At 38.7% G+C, this 20,653-nt stretch overlaps 2 protein-coding genes across 3 annotated transcripts; both read left to right on the top strand.

Moving 5' to 3' along the window:
- The first annotated feature begins 485 nt into the window (after window positions 1-485).
- Window positions 486-14,499, top strand: nr1d4a (nuclear receptor subfamily 1, group D, member 4a). Of its 2 annotated transcripts, none has more exons than XM_038287318.1 (8): window positions 486-1,181; window positions 8,136-8,441; window positions 8,558-8,646; window positions 8,732-8,876; window positions 12,048-12,634; window positions 12,726-12,911; window positions 13,024-13,234; window positions 14,203-14,499. In XM_038287318.1, exons 1-8 carry the CDS (start codon window positions 1,160-1,162, stop codon window positions 14,397-14,399), a joined length of 1,743 nt encoding a protein of 580 aa, XP_038143246.1. In that variant the 5' UTR covers window positions 486-1,159; the 3' UTR covers window positions 14,400-14,499. The 2 variants fall into 2 exon arrangements, with proteins under 2 accessions (XP_038143246.1, XP_038143245.1); XM_038287317.1 differs by having other exon boundaries at window positions 8,133-8,441.
- A 3,322-nt stretch (window positions 14,500-17,821) lies between these two features.
- mfsd5 (major facilitator superfamily domain containing 5) lies at window positions 17,822-20,101 on the top strand. Its single transcript, XM_038287430.1, has 2 exons — window positions 17,822-17,959; window positions 18,244-20,101. Exon 2 carries the CDS (start codon window positions 18,326-18,328, stop codon window positions 19,769-19,771), a length of 1,446 nt encoding a protein of 481 aa, XP_038143358.1. The 5' UTR covers window positions 17,822-17,959; window positions 18,244-18,325; the 3' UTR covers window positions 19,772-20,101.
- The last annotated feature ends 552 nt before the right edge of the window (window positions 20,102-20,653 follow it).

Raw genomic sequence — 20,653 nt, 5'->3', positions numbered from 1 at the left:
CCTACATTGCCACTAAGGGGCGCTTTCCACAAACTGTAAAATAGGTTTTATACTATATGCTGCATTATTTTTTGCTCACTGTTTCATATTATACCACAGAATTTTAAAGGATTACATGATTGTGGTATTTATTTGAATGATCAAAAAATTAGGGCAAAACACAAAACTAATGTAACTCATAGCTTAAAACAGTTAAAATATTTGTAGATTGTATTAAACCCCAAGAGCATAGCGATACAGTGTCTTCACTCTAGTAGGGTATGTTTATTTGCATGTGCACATGGCTTTTAAAGTTGACACCTGCTAGGTATTTTGGCACGGCTCAGTGTTTATCATCGCTTTGCAGCGCTGCCGCCTGTCAGAGACCAAGCAGTCACGGTGAGCCACGCCTCTTGTCCATGTGCTTCCTCCTCCAATCTTCTAATCCCTCCCCGTGCCACACGCTCTGTATTTTGCATAAAATGTGTATCAGTAGGACAGGGCACTCTCCCAGGCACATGTAGAGCGCACATGCAGCTTGGCTTTACTGAACGCAAGGCACGATCGAATAAGCGCATCAATTTCCCCGCAGCTCCAGATCACCGCCAATGAAAACGCACAAAGCGTGAGATGGTATGGTGGAGGGAGGGGGCAGAGAAGGGGAATCAGAGGTAGAAAGTGTGAGCCAAAACCTCCCCATACACACACACATACGAGGACAACTACTCAAGCTGGGACGACCCAAAAGGCGGTCACATTTCCCATGCTCACCTGCAAACGTGATTGATGTGGGTGTTTGTATCAGTGGGTGTGTATGTCATGTCTGACACTATCACACCGGTCAGGGATTTGCTGACTTCACTCTCTTAGAAAGTGTGAGAATTGTGCACCACCAGCCGCGCTCCACAGTCGCGCTTGTGCAGCTGAGCAATACGCAATAAGTCCTCCAGATATCTCCGAAGAGCCAAGCCGCAACTTGCAGAGAGGGACTGACTCTTACGCACCTGAACAGAGACCCTGATGCGCACTGACGCATTTTTCACCACTTCTTCCAGTTTCTCCATGGAGCAGGTGTTTTCTGCGGAGCTATTTTTTTGACTTTCTTGTCGGTCTTCTAAAACCAGCCATTCCCTGACATCCGTGAAGTCCTTTTAAAGTCAGCAATAACAACTTAAGAGAGATGGATAACAGTCCTGGAGGTGGTAAGATAAGATTTTACGTTATACTTTTTGCATAAAACTTCTTTATTGTGATTGCTAATATGTTTATTGTTTGTTTGTTTATTTTATATGAAATAATAAAATAAACAATAAACCTGCTGAACTTCAAAAATGTAAATCAAAGTGAAAATGTTTCTTTTTTATCTGTTAATAACTAAAATTAACCACAATTCTTGCAAAATGTTGAATTTTATTTGTGTTTGAACTTTGCATCTCCAGATCATTCATTCTGAAATAGCTCTCCCATGACTCATTGAATAAATGTGTGTTTATTATACAGTAAGGTCGGTGGCAGGCAGTCTTGCAGCACATATTTGTGTGTAGTGGCTATACTTTGTTCTGCGAAGCGCGCGGGCTCCAGCTTTCGCAGCGAACCGCTCGCGGTTGCAGTGAGGTTGGCCACTTCCTGTATCTCCATGAAAACAAACTCACGTGTAGCTACAATAACCAGACTATCGCTGCAATCACTATCTGAATCTAAACTCAAGGTATAAAAATACTCACCTGTGCGATATCAACGTGATGTGATTGTATAATAAAAGTTCAGAACCGTGACATATTCCTGCATAGAGACATTAATTAGGCGACAGTGTCTCGAGGTCAATAAAGGTGCGCGTGCCCTCACCTTTTTCACCTGGTCAATCATTTAAACAGCATCACGTTCCAGTGCAGGTGATGGGAGCATCCTGAGCTCTGTCAGCATGTTGTTTGTATCCACTTACATTGTTTCTGTTCGAAAGGATAAGTGAAACAAGGAAGTGAACCGTTTATAGCTGTAGTATTAATCAGGGAATAACTATTTAAATTGCTTTATATGATTTCACGCTTGTTTGTGCAAAACGTTTGACAAGTTGCTCTAATTTTGTATGTTTTCATTTCAAAGCTATTTACCTACTCAAATAATGCAGTTTATGCATTTCTTTATATTAATGAAGTAATTTAAAGACTATGATGGTGCATAGGACCCAATGCTAGTCATTTATCAAATGAAAAAGCAATGTATATTTAAAAGTAATGATAAAGGGTATTGATATGAACACATTTGAAAAGATTAGAATCAAACTAGCACCAAAAATATATATATATAATAATAATACAACTGCTTTGGTCATTCACTTAATCATATATAGTTACTTTAAAACAATTGTTTTATGTCCTATCCTGCTAACATGAAGAAATTCTGTTAAAGTAACTACATATGATAAAGTAAATGCAAAAAAAAGAAAAAAAAAGGTTGCATCTTTTTCAATGAGCATGTTAAAAAGTTTGTCCTGTAATATATACAAAATTAAATACTTTCCTATTGGTAAAAAAAAAACCAATCAGATATACTTTGACTGTATATTCAGCTGCAATGGAATAACAGAAACTGTCTATGATCAGATTGTACTTATTTAAAATTGTATCCATTGTGAAAATATAATTCCATATGAATAGAAATCAATTGGGCCTTTTATAAATTGTCGTATTTTCTGTAGACAGATTCAAATGCATTAAATAAGAGCTCAAATATCATGCTGTTATAGTTTCAGTTTTTAATGCCAATGACTGTTAAAAGGGTTCCTTCTCAGAAAGCATGTGGTGAGGTGGACAGCTGATCTGATGTGAGTCAAATTTATATGTTTTGAGGTAAATGTCAGCTGTGAAAGTCTGGATAAAATCAAAAGATCACGAGGAGAAACGTATTTAAAAATCGCACTGTCTGCATTGCACGAACAAAAAAGAAATTGGGGGTAAAGGTAGGCTAAGATAACATTTTTGACCTGATTGTTCAGGTGCACCTGCTGAAGGCACCCAGGAGTCCTTAAAATTCAATCTAAAACTTCCTCTTACACCCCCTGCTGGAGACTCCTATTGTAAAGCACAAAAATCACTTGCTTTAGGGCTACATGGAATATTTTTTTTATCTTCTTTTATTATTCAGAGCATTTTTAGAAGTAGATGTGTTACTTAAGAACTGGTGGCTTGAATAAATAAATTATTTATTTAATATAATATATTGGAATTCACGAGAAATTGGAGGATCTCAGTTAGACGCTCCAAATGGGCTAGTTTTTGCCCTGCGTTTTGACTGACGGTGTAGTCATTGCTGTTATCAGGCCACCCACTCCCTAAACATGCTGCTCTATTTAATGCGTTGCTTTAATCACGCGCCCCCCTCAGCAGATGTAAAGGATGCCTTTCTTTGCTGGAGCGCAGATTCGTTTCTTCCCAAAGAAAAACTTCGTCAAAAGCATCCCTCACGTGCCCTGCCTTGCAGAGCCGCGTGCAGCGCGTGAGATAGCCTGTCCCTCTCTCCCCTCATGCCTTTTGCAGCTTTCCTGCCGCCCGCAGCGACAGAGAGGGAGCGCTTGGTCAGTGGGTCAGCGATTCCGTGTATTAACTTCTTTTTTTCCCTCCTCCCCGGTCACGTTTCTTTACCGCATGCCTCTTTTATAGTCCACCATCTCCGTTTCTCCCATTCTCTGTCTCACGGAATCCGCAGTGTAGTAGAATGTGACTATTTCCAGGCTGCAACATCTGTCCGCATTAGATCACAGCACACATCCGCTTAGGGTGGGTATCCGCGGTAACGTGACTGTGCTTCGGATGATGCAGATAAACCTGCAAGAGAAAGCAAATAAATGTGTTGCCATCATAGACTGACACTTATTTTTAGTTTATGCAGTAGCGCTTATTTTAAACATGAGAATAGGTATTTGAGCCTGAGATGCAATTTGATGGCAACCAATTTCAAAAGATGCTGCAGGCACATAGACACAGTTCTCTAAAGTTCCTGTGATATTGACCTACTTACACAAGTCTGTGGAAGCCTGCTGCAAATATCAAGTGCTGGAAGGGAGACATTGGTTCTCAAACTTTTTATAACAAGAACCAAGATTTCCAAGTGCCAACATCCACATCTTCATTTTAAAACTGTTTTATCCTCCCTATGCCCTCCAACAAAATGTAAAAATAATAATAATAATAATAATAAAAATAAAAATCAGGGGAACATAACCCTTTGAGTTCAGTGGTAAAATGTCTTGTTTTTGCAAAGCATAGAGAAAAAAAAAGCAATGATAAAGTCTGAATGAGGGAAATGCATTTCTGAAAGTTGTTTACTTTTAGTTCACATCTAAAAACGAAAAGTTTTCAACTGTTAATTTGGAAAAAAGACCTGGTAGGGCTTTAAATACAGTAATTTCAATTGAGAAAAAGTAAATTCTCACCAAGCCAGACCTCAAAATCTAATATGTTTCTGTTAGTACCCCTGAAAAAAAAAATTCATCTTATAACCATACAAATCTTAACAAACTTCATATGATACACTTCAGTTCTTGTAGTCCAAAATATAAAGAAATACATTGCTCTTGTGCTACCATTAGCCTAATAAGCAAATGGATTCACATTTTTATAAGAAAATTCAAAGTTCCAGATGCATGAAAAGCTTTTTTTAAGTTGGTGGCTATTTCTTCTATTACAGTTAATTTATTATTAATAATAGCATAATTTTCTCCCAGCTGCAGGGTACCTGCAAATACATTCAGAAAGCATTGCTCTTCACAAGTGCAGCTATGAAAAAGCTTTTTGTAGCAATCTGCATTCATTTGATCTGGATAAGTTTTAATATGTCAGGCCAAAGATGTTTTACACTTCATCCAAAATTGCATATATTGAGTTTACTTTGCTAAATTTTGATCTGATGTTTAATATTTCTAACACATAACTATAAAAGTGACGGCTAACATGTATTATCCACAAATATTCATTTTGGTAGAGTAATACGTTTTTCAGGTAGCAAATAAACTCGTAAATTTCATACCCAAAGCCCGACAAACACCAATAATGCATGAGGGAAAGGGATAAACGGAAAACAACGTGCTCAGCTCTGTTTGGTTTATTCTCATCTCACGTTTCTCTGCCTGCCTGGAGTCACAGATTAGTGCTTGCACGAGTAGGCTAGACTCAAGGCAGGCTGAGAGGAATGACTGACCCATTGAAAGATGTCATCTGTGACCTATATTTTTAGATGTTTTGATGTCCATACTATGACAGCGAGCCTGCATTTTTCACTTGTTTGAATGAGAAATTACAGTAAAAGTAGAAAAGTTTCAGTTTGGGAATTCTGCCAATACAGCCTAATCCTTCAGTTGTGGGTAGGAAATACCTTTGGCACAGAGCTGCCATAGAACAATAATTGTATACTTTCATATATATCTATATATTCATGGCAAAGAAGTTAGAAAGGACGAGAAATCTGGTCATTTTTAACTGTTAAAATGGTCAAATGCTCATAACATATTCATATCTACTCAAAAAAGCAGAACCAATAGCCAGCACCAAGCTGAAAAAAATCCACCTCCTTTTTTGTTTCTGAATTTCCACATGAGTTCCCTCTAAAGCTTTGAAGATATCTAGACTTAGACCTTTTTAAGGCATTAAGTGGTGGAATTGCTTCCATTCTGTGGAATTGGCAGATTTTAACTAAATTTCAGCTGAGTATCCCAACAGAAAGTATATAGACAGAGGTTTATATTGGAACTGTTGAAAGCTTGACCAGAGTCTGGAATAACCTTTTCACTCTAATTCAAATGCCAGTGGATATAAGGTGCTTAAGATGATATGCCAAGTTCAGGTTTAGCCAACTTTCCTCTTTGTGAACATTGATCTATTGAATAGCTCAAAATAATTCAAGTGTTTCCTTAGAGCCATCATTTTATCTGTGTGCATCTTGCTAAAAAGCGCCCTGCTCCTAGGAACCCTTCTTTATTACCTCAAACAGGGAATACTTAAATAGCTTTAACTATACATATAAATACCTCAAAATAATTTAATAGCTTTGCTGAAATATTGCAGGCCTACAAACATGATTAAAATAGATATGCATTATTTCCGACTTGTCTGTCAAATGATTTTGAGCTCCAAGTCTTTAGATAATGTTGTCAACAAACCTTCCACATGACTACTAAAAAGCAGCATGCCACACAGGTTATTAATTGACAGCTTTAACGGTTGGCGAGGTCATTCATAAACACAAGTCAAACAGACATGTGAGTCTTCAGGTGTACATGCAATGTGTTGTGTAGAGTGGAAGGCAGGGCATTTGACTGTCTGTATTTAAGCTCATGAGAAGTAAGGCAGAGAGGGCTGTGTCTGCTGGATATGAGTCTATCATGAGTCAACAAATCCACCCACACGTGATGGTGCAGGGATTATCAAAACATTGAGCTCGGCCTGGAACTTGTGCAGCAGAAAGTTTTGACCTTTTCTCTAACAGTGGGCAAAAGGCAAGGCAAAGGAAAGGCAAGGCAAATTTATTTGTATAGCACAATTCAGTACAAAAAAATGCAAAGTGCTTTACATGATTAAAGTATAGGAAAATAAAACAGAATCAAAGCAAGTAGGAAAAAAAATTAAATAAAAAATGTAGCAACAAAAAAGAACATTAAAAACAGTTGGACTAAAGAAAATAAAAAAGTTGAACTAATGATGTTTCAGTAGAACTGTTTAACTAGAACAGTCAAAGGCAATCCTAAACACATTTTTAGTCTTGATTTAAAGGAAATCAGGCTTTTACAGTTTTCTGGAAGTTTGTTCCAGATAAGTGGGAACTAAAAGCTGCTTCTCCAAAAGAAGCACTGACTTTACTTTGTCAAGTGTTGAATGAAGGAATGCCATCTAACTGTCCAAGAACATTATGTTTGCCTTTGAATTGATCATATCAAACCTCCTATGCACAGAATAAAGTGCAACCAGCTGTTGTTCATACAGTTAACTCTTCTTCTTTGTATATTGCATTCCTAAACTTAGTTTGTGCACATAGTCCTCTGTGCCAACTTAAGCCTGCAGTTTGTTTATAAAAACAGATTCCGACTTCCGATCGGCATGTTTATACCCCTTTACACGGGACTGCGGATTTGATTCGGGCGGTGACCGTGTCAGGAGTCCATGCATGTGAGGCGGCGGTCAGGTGTCGTGCTGTTAGCTGACGCCGGGCACGGTGCCACGGGAGCGCGCGGCTATTATAAGAGCGGAGGAAGCAGCGGACCCCGCAACACGTGAGGTCGCTTCTCAGCTCATCTACAGCAGCTGACATGGAGGGAAAGAGAGAGTGACGGGAGATGCGAGGGGTGCATCGGATTTTAAGACAGTGTAGATGAATTATTGACCATTAGAAGCGTTTAGGTGGTGCATAAACCTACAGTCAAAGGGTTTGTCTGCCGTGTTGGCGAGCTGCCCTCAGTATTTTTAGAACCCACTTTATCCGCATGATCGCACCATTATCCTTCCTGCTATACCCAGGAAGCGACACAAAAACACATTTGATCTTAAAAAAAATCCTTTGCAGTATTGCATCATATTAAATCCACCAAATAGATAGGAGCTAAACCTACAAATGGGGGTAGATAGATAGATAGATAGATAGATAGATAGATAGATAGATAGATAGATAGATAGATAGATAGATAGATAGATAGATAGATAGATAGATAGATAGATAGATAGATAGATAGATAGATTTAATATTTGGAAAAGCACATTATTTCACACAAATCCCATTCCAAAATATTGTCATTTGGACAACTGAACAGTGAACAGTAGCCAGAATTAAAAAAAAGAATTTTCAGATTTTAAATGACATAAAAAAAAAGTTTAGATGGATTATCAAACTACGCATCTGATATTTTCAACTCAAGGCAGAAAGGGAGCACTTGGTTGACTCCGATCCATTTTCAAAATCGTGCCTCAACTCCATTCCTATCCAACAATCTTTAATCGTTTCCTATATTCAGTTTGTAAACAAAGATGACCCAAAAAATATTGAAGATATTTCCATTTTTACTTTTCTGTAAAAATCAAACAATGAAGTGCAAAGTTGGATGTAACTGTAATCATAAACCTAAGGTTTTAGTGACTATGATGTTTAATGTCCCTCATTTCTCTTTGCAGGAGGTGGTGTCATCCTGTATGCAGGATCATCAGGAAGTGCCAGTCCAAGCCCTGGCAGCCCTTCCAGTGGGTACCAAACACAGTCCCCCTCATCACACTCCCAGCCTTCATCTCCAGAAGAGATTACCTTCACAGAGATCGGGGCGCTCAAACAGGGGAGGGAAACTGGGGGCAGCACCCCAACCTCCAAACTGGTGTTCCAGTTCCCAGATGTCTACAGTGCTTCCCCATCCACAGCTGTTCAACAGCAACCCTACACACATCCCATTGCAGGAAAGAGGCCCTGCGGATTTGCAGGAACCTTTACCAGTCAGTTGTTTTTTTTTCTCCCTTTTTATATCCAACTATTTATATACATACATCTATTCTCCCTTTTGAGAAGAAAAAAAAAATAGTTATCTAATTATTATTGTTTCCATCCCCAGAAACTGGTGGAATGGTCCTGCTCTGTAAAGTTTGTGGAGACATTGCATCTGGTTTCCACTATGGCGTGCATGCATGTGAGGGCTGCAAGGTGAGACACTCAAAAGAAAGAGATGCTGGCAGTTTTTAAAAGTGTTCAAATTTCCTTAACTCTTGCACCCTTGTTTGTGTGTCAGGGCTTTTTTCGACGCAGCATCCAGCAGAATATCAACTACAAGATGTGCGTCAAAAATGAGAACTGTCTGATCATGCGCATGAACCGTAACAGATGCCAGCACTGTCGTTTCAAGAAATGCATCTCTGTCGGCATGTCAAGAGATGGTGAGACGTCCTGATGTATTTCTGTTTAATGAGTTAAAACCTTGTGCAATGCTGCCAAAATGTCACAGTGTTCTGATTAGCCAAGGCAGCAGAGAAATGGACAGCCAGAAAGAAATTCAGTGCTCATACTGTATGTAGGTCTGATAGAAAGGAGGTTTTTAGGTCATCATGCCAGTAGCTCAGTTACTTTCTCATTAGAGGACCTGCACCTGTCTTTCACTTCTATTTTGTCACCACAATGCCACAAATCACCTGGCTTTGTATCACTCTAATAAGTTTCTGAGTGTCTTTTTGCTGCCCTCTGCAGCATCCTCCCACAACACATTTACCTTAATACCCCCCCCCCCCCCCTTTATGTTCCGACACTGTTCCCTCAGCTCTCCTACACTCCCGCTCGGACAGTGATTTATGAGAAAAGGAGCCCTGAAGTCCCTCAAGCCATCTATCATCTGAAAAACTGCAGCAAACACAAGAATTATTTTGGGTAATTGGAACAGGGTCAGCTTGATTATGTTGTGTATGTACGCACATCTCGCTGCTGATAATAGGGAGCAAAGCAGCAATTAAGCAAAGCATGCAGAAAACATTGTTTGGACAGGCTTCCTCTGGCATGGCTCTACTTTCACCTGGTTTTACCTCAGAAAGCTGAGACTTGATTGATCACCTATCGTCCCACATTAAAAGAACCGTTTGGTTGACCTAGAAAAACAATAAAGATTTGTCCCCACAGTCTACTCACACATCGTGACCTACTTGTGTAGTGTAGTTTGCCTGTGTTCTTCCTCTCAGTATGGCTTCTGCTTATCTCCATCCTCCACCACTCTGCATTGCCTAATCTAGTAAAGAGGTTAGTGTTATTTCTGCATGTGCTTGACACTTCTGGTGCAGAGAGAAAATTAGGCGATAACACTGCAGCTCCACAAGAAGGCAGTCAGGCCGACCCCTCTACGGGGGAACATTTTAGAAAATGTTCAGGACCACAACCTAGAAACCCCTTTTTGCTCTGTTTCAACCATTACGAAAACAGGAAAACCACATGCAACTGCCTGCAGCCCACAATAAATAGTACACCCTGATTTCACACCAGCAGGCAGCTGTGCGAATTAGACTCTGCAATAAGCAAATGTTCAAAGTCTTTTTTTAGGCTGGCACACTTTTTGTTCCTCTAAGTGGAGCATCATATTTAGAAAAGCAGCTCATTAGTCTGACTTTGGCTGTTTTGAAACATAATAAAAGGGGATTAATCTCACATCGTGTGCTTCCTCATCATAAGTTCCTGCAGGCGACAGCAAGCTGGATGCATATTTGCTAAATGCGGCTTTGCTCTTTGCGGCGCATCTGACCTAAAACATCATCAGTATATTTCAGAAAGTTCCTCAAGTTCTACACAAGGAATGACATTAGTTTGTATTAAAATCATTGTTGCCTGATCGCACTTAACTGTCATCCTGCATTAAGAAGAGCTGTCCTTAACTGGATTTCAGTGCTGCATTCAACACAGCCGATTGTATCATACTGACTGGTGGAAAAAGTGGGTGTGTATATATATGTATATATATATATATATATATATATATATATATATATATATATATATATATATATATATATATATATATATATATATATGTGTATATATATATATATATATATATATGTATATATGTATATATGTATATATGTATATATATATATATATATATATATATATATATATATATATATATATATATATATATATATATATATATATATATATATACATACATTTAATCTTTTTACAACTCCTCTATGCTGAGTACTCTTACCATACCTAAGCTGAAGACTTTTGTAGTTGTGTCAACACATGGAGTTGTCACAAAGGAGTTGTGACAACACAACTTCTTTGCACTCACTGAGTTGGTGTGTCCGAGATATTGATAAAAGCAGAAAAGAAAAGTCATATATGTGGTCCTGAAAGTCTAAGGTTTTTTACTATAATTTAAAAACACACAAGAGACTACAAAGGAGCCACTGTACCGTCTTCAGATCACTGTACTGGCTCAATTTTTAAGAAAGATACAATTGATTTATTGGTTCATAATCCCCCGACCGAACTGTTGATGGCCTTACCACAGGGACAATATAGAGGATTTTAGTTCATCAGACACAATGACTCCAAGATCAGAATTTAAATAGAGGAGGCAGCGAATCTGAGCTAAAAAATTAATTATTTATTGCAGCCTTCTCATAAAGGTTCAATATTACTTAAACGTTTTAATTTTACCATGCTTTGCATTTTGGCTATTTGAATTAAATTAGTATCTTTTAGTGTTTGCCTCTCTTTACTTGGAGCTTAAATACTTTTTTTCCAACATGTTTTTTGTTTCTTAAGTGAATATCTGTACCTCTGTTCCACGTAAAGCACTTGGTGTTGGGATGATGCCTTGCCTTGCCTTGGTTGCAGAAGTCTTTGAAGTTGCTCCAGTTTTAGCTCTCCTTGCCTTATCAAACATAATCTTGTGGGTACTCACAGACATGCAGTCCCTCACACTCTCTTTTTCACTTTCAACATTTTGCAGTCTTTCATGTCAACCTTTTTCACGTTATCTTTGCTCTCTCCTTGACTCATATGCAAACTTGAAACCTACCTTTCCCCCCCAATTTTTGTTCCTCTGCCACCTTCATATCATTGACATCATGCTCATGTTGCCCCACTGCCCTACTTGCAGTTGCAAGAGAGGGAGGACTGGAAGAAGAGAACAGGGCTGGATGGAGAGAAGGATGAGGGAGATGGCAGCAGGGAGACTATAAATAGCCTCTCTCCAGCTGATGGGTTCAGGAGAAGGGGGGGAAGAAGGCAGAGATTTAACTCAAAATTTGCAGAAATCTTGTATGATTTTTGAGACCCCAAAGGTCTCAAAAATCATATATTTCTCTTGCAGTCTGTTTCCTTAACTCTTCCTAATAGGTGTAATGCACATGCCTCCTCTTTCCGGAGCTCTTGATTCGTTATGATTTTCATTGTTTTGTTTGTTTAAATTTAGACGTATTTGATCCTTACAAAGACTGCTGAAAAATTGACTTTTGTGATTAAAAACAAATATGAAATAACTTCAGATATAAATAAAATGATAAAATGTGCCAAGCCTGAGTTTTAATGTTTCTCCTTCATATTCATGTCATCCTTAGCTGTCCGTTTTGGCCGCATTCCTAAACGGGAGAAGCAGAGACTCCTTGATGAGATGCAGAGCTACATGAACAGCCTGAATGAGTCAGCTCCCATGGATATGGACTCTCCCATTATGGAGAGTACCAACAGCACAGATGACTGCAGCTCAAAAGAGGCCATTGGGACAATATCCAGAGCCTATCGTGACATCTTCACCACCAACAACAGCCATGAAAGATCCTCCAACAGGGCCAGCATTTCCGCTTCCAACAGCAGCAGCAACAACAACAACAATGCTTCAACCTTTCCTCGAGATGGTAGTTTCCAAGCACAGTCTCATCCCAGTTCCACCCAGAGTTATCAGTCCTGCCCCGTTTCACACACAGCTATGTGTCCTGTCACCTCTAATGAAAACCAACCTGTGTTTCACAAAGTGGACAACAATCAGTTTTCCTATTTAGTGTCAACAAATCAGAATCAAAGCCAATCGAATGCTGCAATGAGGCAAAGGGTCAGCCCCACCAATCATAGCAGTTTTCCCACTGGAGAAGTTGCCCAAAATGCAGCCTCCTGTCCATGGAAATTAGCACAAGGAGCAAAAGTGCTGGTAGGTGTGATAAAATAAAAAAGTATTGCTAATAGTTCTCTTATTTGACAAGCAGTTGATGGTTTTGTGCATACTTCTGTTTCTCCCCCAGGCCTGTCCCCTCAATGCGTGCCCTGTATCAGGAGCAGAGCGAACGAGTCAGGAGATATGGGAGTCCTTTTCTCAGTGTTTCACCCCTGCTGTGAAGGAGGTGGTGGAGTTTGCCAAGGGCATTCCTGGATTCCAAGAGCTAAGCCAACAGGACCAGGTCATGCTGTTAAAGTCCGGAACCTTCCAGGTAATCTCACCAATATGATTTGTTTGAAACTTTCCACACAGTGAGTGATTGCAAATCATATATTACTCTATATCCACTGATGTATTTTCTCTGTGTGTATTTGTGTGTTTAGGTACTCATGGTGAGGTTTTGCACGTTGTTCAATGCCGAGCAGCGTACAGTAACTTTCTTAAATGGTCAAACGTACCCCCTGTCAACTTTGCGAGTCTTGGGCATGGGGTCTCTTCTGGATGCAATGTTTGAATTCAGTGAGAAGCTGGACTCCCTGGGGCTGGAGCCTGATGAAATGGCTCTGTTCATGGCTGTGGTTCTGGTTTCTGCAGGTAATAGAAAAAAATTTTTTTTACATTACCTTTCAAAAGTCATCATATTCTTTACAGTTTTCTAACATTATAAATAAAACAAACATTACATTTCTTTCTTTGGGAGTCTATTTAAAAGAGTAATGTAAACCTACTCTAATCTGGTACACCTTATCCATTATCAGTGCAACCAAATATCTTCAGATGCTGCCTAATTAGCATCTGATTAGTCTAGCTATGAGTGATTTAATTTCACATCTAGTTTGATGGTAAAGATTAGTGAGCAGAAAGCCCAATAAACCCAAGAGAAACACTAAACAGATCAGGGGTAAAGGGGAAACTCACTTAATTACAATGCCCACTGTAACATATGGTGGTGGCAGCGTAATGCTGTGGTATGCTTTTCATCAGTAGTACAATAGTAAAATAATAGTGCTATAGAGGCTGATTGTGTTTGATGGGAAGATTGGTGGAGCTAAATACAGAGTTAACTGGATGAGGACTTGTTAGAAGCTGCAAAACACAGGAACATCAACTGGAGGTAATCTCTTCAGTAGAACTAGTACTCTAAATACAAGAGTTAGAGTCTCTCAGGAAATGGTTTGATCACCTCCTTTTTACATAATGTCCCATTCAAAGTCCAGTAAAAAAAAAATCTCCAGATGTGCAAAGCTGTGCAAAGATAGTCCAAACACTTGCACACTGAGATATGATTTGTGAGAAAGGGATAAATAATATTAATAATTAAACCATTTATCACTCTCAGCTTTTACTGTTTACACTGCTATGTGATGGTCCATAGTATTTAATCCAAATAAGATAAACATCAGTGAGTGAAAATTGACAAAAATGTGAAAACAATAAAAAGTGCTGAATATTTTTTTCAAAGTATTGAGTATGCTCCAGATCAGTAAGAAATTGCTTCAGAACAATTAAGGCTATTGATTAAGTACCTATCAGCTCACACTGTGAACCTGTGTATCCTGCAGACCGTTCTGGGATCTCAGACATGAGAGCTGTGGAGCAGCTTCAGGAGGGTCTGATCCGCGCCCTCCGATCACTGATCGGTCGCCGACGCCCAGACGACTCGGCCCTCTTCCCCAAACTCCTGCTGCGCTTGCCAGACCTGCGAACCCTCAACAACCTGCACTCCGACAAACTGCTGGCCTTTCGAATTGACCCATGAGGAGGAGACTGGTTTCATGTGGAATAAAGCAAAGACATTGAAATACAGACTTTATGAAGACAGGACTTCCTTTAAAAGCGAGAGACAAGATGCGGTGCAATATGAAGAATGTGCAAAAAAGAACAATTGAGGGGGGGGACCTATTTCCAACTCATGTTTAATACATATGCAATGTTTTTAAGATAAAAAGATACACATCCATAAAACTCGTGTACATAAATCACTGTTATCTCCAGAAAAATCTTAATTAATAGAGTTACTTTTTCAATCTTAGACAGATCTTTTGTGTATTTGCTCATTATATCAAGCTTTAGAAGAAATTCGGTCAAGTTCACTTGATCTATTTAAGTTCACAAAGTATCACTGGACTATGAGTAACCAGCAGCTAGAGGATGAAAATAGATGAACAACATGGTAAATAATTAGGGACCACTGGTGGTAAATGATCAGATCTTAGTCATATTTAGAAGAAAGGGAAGCTGTACATAAACTATAGTGAAGCCACAACTGTTAAGTTAATTAGTGATTTCTGTTTCATAAACATACCATCAGAATTAAGACTTCTGTGCTTAATGTGTCACTTTTGTACAACAGGATGCATTCTGTCCTGTTTTCCACCAGAGCTTGTGCTGAAATACATCAGTGGCTTTTGAATTATTTCAGATTAACTTTCTGTCTGGATCATCGTACTTTTATCACATATGAACCAATGGAGACACTCCCTGCACAGTGAACCTTAAAACTTCTTTGTTCATTTCTGTCACTTTGTAAATATTATGTTACCCTATTATGTATGTATAATATGCATGAGAGATTTGAAGGATAGAGTTTGGTATAAAGAAGAATGTATTCTGCCTTCCTGTACTCAGCGAGGGCTCTGGCTATACGCTGAAGGGGTAAAGCACAGAGGACTGTGTTGAAGGGGATTCTGAGATGTCTTGGACACACTTCCACATATTATAACTAACCAGCATAATCCTTGATATTACCAGCACTTAAAGCTCATGAACCCATCCTCTGCCCCCCAATGTTTGTCATACAAACAAAAGAGATATTTTTTGGCTGAAGGATCTAATCCGATCTTCTCACTGCTTGTTTGATTATGGCTAATATGCACACCTTGTACATTTTGTAAACTTTCTTTTTTTTTTCCTCCTGAATAGAAGTATACAATGATATAAAACTCAAATTGTGCATCATTCTGTTTCTGTGTCCTTTATTGCATCTGTTTGGCAAAATGTCGTCCAGAATTTTTTTTTTTTTCAAATTCTGGGTGTTTCACTTAATTAGTGAACATATGTAAGCTGAGGCTGACGTCTAAAGCTTTCACTATGATCATAACAGAAAATGAAGGTTTCCTGATTCAGCGACGACGAAATCAAAATAGAGTTACGTTTCAGAACAAATAGATGCTTGTAATGATGAGAACAAAATAAAGCAATCTTATATTAAGATAGATTAAAATACGAATAAATAAAGTAATGATGAAGTAAAGCAAAGTAAAATGAAGTATAGTTAATGTAAACAAAAGGCGAGCAAAGTTAAGCAATACAAGGTATAAACACAAACAGGTTAAGCTGGTGAAAAAAATAGCCAAAAGTTAAATAAAATAGCCAAAAAAGTTAAGCCTAGGAAAAAAATTATAAAAAATAAATTTTGTGAAATGAATAACACAAACTTTAATGATAAATTAGAGGGGAAAAAATACTGCAATGAATAAAGTGGAATCATGTGAAATAAAATAAAACTATATTGTGAACATTCCTTTGGTTTCTCTTCATATACAAGACAATCTTGGGCTAGAAACCTCTCTACTTGTCATCCCTTCTTTATGGTACTAGAACACTTTGAAAAAGATCAAGTAACATAATAAAGTTCAGCTCTTCTGCAACACCCTTCACTCTTGCACTAAACCCTTTGTCTTTGCTGCAGCACAGATCTGGAACACACTCCAGAACACCCTCAAACTTCCAGCTCTGATCCCTATCTCCACATTAAAGCAGAACATTCAAAGCACTAGAGTTGACTCATTCCTGCTGATAACCTTCTAAATTCAACCTTAGCACATTTTTCACTTCTATTAGAAGTTGAATCTAATGTAATCTAATCTATTTTTATTTATATCTATTTTTTTAATGTAAATGTTGTGCTATGTTATATGTACTGTATAATTTTATTCATTCATCCAGGCTCTTTGCCAGGTCATGCTTGTAAATGAAAACTGGCTCTAAAAAAGTTTACCTGGATAAATAGAGGTTAAATGAAAACAAAGATAATTAATTCAAGTTTTATAACAAGAAGTGTTTGCCAGTTTGCAATAAACTGAATTTCAGATTACAACTAACATTCATTAAACTTTAATCATATCATGTAAAAATACTTCAAACTGGAAAGTTTTATATCACTAACAACAGATTATTACCACAGTGGTTTCAAAACAATCTGTTTTATATTTGTACTTATCAAGTGAAAGTTTTTCAACATATTCAAAATAGTTTAAGTTTTATAAAGAAAAATATTTATTGATGCCATCAAGTTTGAATACAGCTTAATAGCAGAGGTTCTTTCATAAACTACTGTAACCTAACTCACAGCTTTAAGTCACAGACTGTGAGCAAATGCAGGAAATGAAAAACCACTACCCTGTAGTCGTTGAGATATATAACAACTGAGGCCACAAAGGTACTCCGAGTTACTCTGAAATGAGTCTTTCACATTGACTTTCTTATCATTCATGAGTAATTTTCAGATAAGTTTCTCTATGCAGCAATCTGCATGCCTAACCTATCAGGGGAAAGTTCTTAAGAACAAATCTTTCTATCCCTTAACTTCATGTGTTGCTTGAGAATAAGCATGTTCTAAGGACGGAAAAGATCCAAATAAAACTCTTTCCTTTTTAATAGAAGGTTCCTTGTGGAAATGAAAAACATTATATCCAAGCATTAACTCTGGAAATATTTTTTTAAGTGGTAGTTATGTCATGATATGGGCAAATGTTGTCTCTAGATTAAAAGATGTCTCTAGATTAAGCTTTACCCTTATAATTTTCTTCATTTTTAAATCACACAATGTTTCAGATCATTAAACCAAAAAATATTATATACATGCATTGAACACAAATCATTTCTTATAATCATTTTATTTTAATGGTTACATAACTAACAATTATATAGTTTAATATAAATGATTAATATAGATTAATCTAGAATAGAATAGAAAATCCCTTTATTGTCCCACAATGGAGAATGTTCAGGTTTTTATATGTTTAAAATATACATACTTAAACGATATTAGAAATAATATTACTGACCCATTTTCTAACTAATTATAATATGTATGAGAGAGAAAAAATAGTCATGGTTTATACCACGTGACGGTTTAAATTCATCAGTGAACATTTGAGCTAGGAGCGCCATCTGCTGGCGAAATATTATATAGGGATCCAGGAAGAGGATGTGTTTGCTAATTTACACATGCTACAATCCTAGTCTCTCTTTTTATCTCAGTGTTATTATTTATTGTATCACACATTTAACATGGGATCGATGTTAACCGATACGGTAAGATACACTGGACGCCCCAGTTTATATACTAAAAGTAATTATCTTTCTGCTTTAAAAACATTCGCCTTTATGTTGGTGGTAGCATGTTAGCTTCCATGCTAACGACAGTTACATGAACTGTTCGCGTTCGATTCAATGTAAACGAGTTCAGCTTTATATTTTAGTGCAACTAATATTTCCTAACTGTTGTGTTTTGCAGAGAAAATCAGAGTAGAAGTGGGTGATGAATGATAACATAGTTTTACTCAGTTGTACACATTTCTGTTTGTGTTTATTTCCAGGTCCAGCAGTACAGGAGAAAAATAATTGTGATCACAATTTAAACTCGGTTTTGTCTCTAACTGGCTGCCATTCTGATCCGACATGTTGGTGACCGCATATTTTGCCATAATTGTCCTGCTGGCTCTGTGTGTTGGCCTGGAGTTCACAGCCCGCCGCCTCACCCCCCCTCAGTCCACCCCCACTGCTGTGGCCAACCCGGCTTTCCGTCGTTTCCAGAGTATATTTCTACGGGCATACCTCCTGGCCCTGTGGGCAGACTGGCTCCAGGGTCCCTACCTCTACAAACTCTACCGTCATTACAGCTTCTTGGAATCTCAAATAGCTATTTTATATGTGTGCGGACTGGCCTCCTGTGTCCTCTTTGCTCCTTTTTCAGGCTGGCTCCCTCAAGCTCTGGGCCGCAGACTGACATGTCTGCTCTTCTGTGTGTCCTACTCCGCCTGCTGTCTCACCAAGCTGTCCAGGGACTACTTTGTTTTAATTGTGGGTCGCATCCTTGGGGGGCTGTCCACATCCCTGCTTGCCACCACCTTTGAATCCTGGTATGTGCACAGACATGTAGAGGTCCACGACTTTCCTAAAGAATGGATCCCCAGCACCTTTAATAAAGTTGCCACCTGGAACCATGGCCTGGCCGTGGGTGCGGGGCTTGTGGCTAACTTGCTGGCTGAGTGGCTGCACCTTGGACCAGTAGCTCCCTTCCTGCTGGCTGTACCCTGCTTGGGCTGCTGCGGTTGGGTGGTACTAACAGACTGGGGTAAGGAGGAAGCGGAAGGAGGTGAAGGAGAGAAACAAACAATGATACATGGCTCTGCAAATGGAGGTGTTGCTCGTTTGTCTGCTAAAGAGCGATTCTCACGCAGCTGCCATGACGGACTGCGCTGCTTGCTGTCGGACAAGAGGGTCCTGCTCTTAGGTGGAGTGCAGGCGCTGTTTGAAAGTGTCCTCTACATATTTGTTTTTTTGTGGACTCCGGTTCTTGACCCTCATGGTCCCCCTCTAGGAATCGTCTTCTCCTGCCTCATGGCTGCCAGTATGGTCGGCTCTCTGCTGTACCGCTTAGCCACTTCAACTCGTTATCATCTGCAGCCTGGTCAGGTGCTCTGCCTTGCCATCCTGATGGCCTTCTTCTCATTTTTCATGCTAACCTTTTCTACCGTGCCAGGGCAGCCGAGGCCTCATGATTCCTTCCTAGCCTTCCTGCTGCTGGAGCTGGCTGGTGGACTTTACTTCCCTGCAGTCAGCTTCCTACAGCGAAGAGTAATCCCAGAGGAGAAACGGGCCGGTGTCCTGGCCTGGTTCCGACTACCGCTGCATCTGCTTGCCTGCCTAGGACTGCTGGCACTCCACGGGGAAGTCTCTGGGACAGGAGGTGGAGAGGGCGGCGGTGGCACCAGACACATGTTCGGAGGCTGCGCCGCCATGATGCTGGCAGCTCTGATGGCTGTCATCAGTCTTTTCACCCTGAGCAGGAATGACTCAGACCTCAGACTGGAGGGATGCAGAGGGGAGGGGGAGATGGAGTGAAGCTGCAGATCCATTAAAGAAATAACTGATAAAATATTTTATCTCTGTCGGACTTGACTGGAATAAACTTGTGTTTATATTTGCCAATAAAAGATATCAACAAGGATGTTCAGTAAATTTAAGCTTAGGTTTTTGTCTTTGCTTGTTATTACTTTTTGGGTTATGAAGCTTTAATGCATCCTGTTGTACAGGGTTTGAGTGTTTCTACAACAAATTTCAGATCAGTTATACGTAGCTCCATATGTCCATCTTTATGAAGCAAACAGTTTTAAATAAAGGTCAGAGCCTTCATTATGGTCAGCAACATAAAAGCTTTACAAAAAAAAAAAATGGCCAAAGGTAATGGTGGTCTATGTAACCCAGTATGCCTTTGCCATTTCATTTGGATCTGTTTGTAATTTATTTATATTTTCTTAATGTGTTTCTGTTCTTTGTTTTTTTTTTTTTTTTTTTTTTTTTTTATAAAAGTACACATGTTGGCTATAAGAAACATGTCTTTGTTTTATTTGGCTATGATTTTCTGGGTAACTTGTCTTTGATCTGTTCAGTTAAGTTACATTGCATTGAAATGTATTAAAAAATTAACCCTTGACATTTCTTAAAACTGTATTTTTAAATTGGGATTTTACCAAATAAAAGTATCACATAGTTGTGAAGTGGTGTGCAAGAATAAATGGCCTTCAACATATTTATAAAATAAAACTGAGAGGTCTGGTAAAAGATTTTATTCAGCATCCTCCAATATTTTCTATAATCACATTTTGTAATAATTACAGCTGCAGGTCTTTTTTCCATGTACATTTTTATCTAGAAGCCGAAATATTTCCCTGTTTTACTTTGCAAAAGAAATCCACGTTCATTCATATTGAATGGAAATTATTT

This window comes from Cyprinodon tularosa, unplaced genomic scaffold, assembly GCF_016077235.1.
Source record: "Cyprinodon tularosa strain WSP-4 unplaced genomic scaffold, ASM1607723v1 ctg239, whole genome shotgun sequence".
In the NCBI taxonomy this organism is placed as follows: Eukaryota; Metazoa; Chordata; class Actinopteri; order Cyprinodontiformes; family Cyprinodontidae; genus Cyprinodon; species Cyprinodon tularosa.
This window is presented reverse-complemented; position numbering and strand designations above follow the sequence as displayed.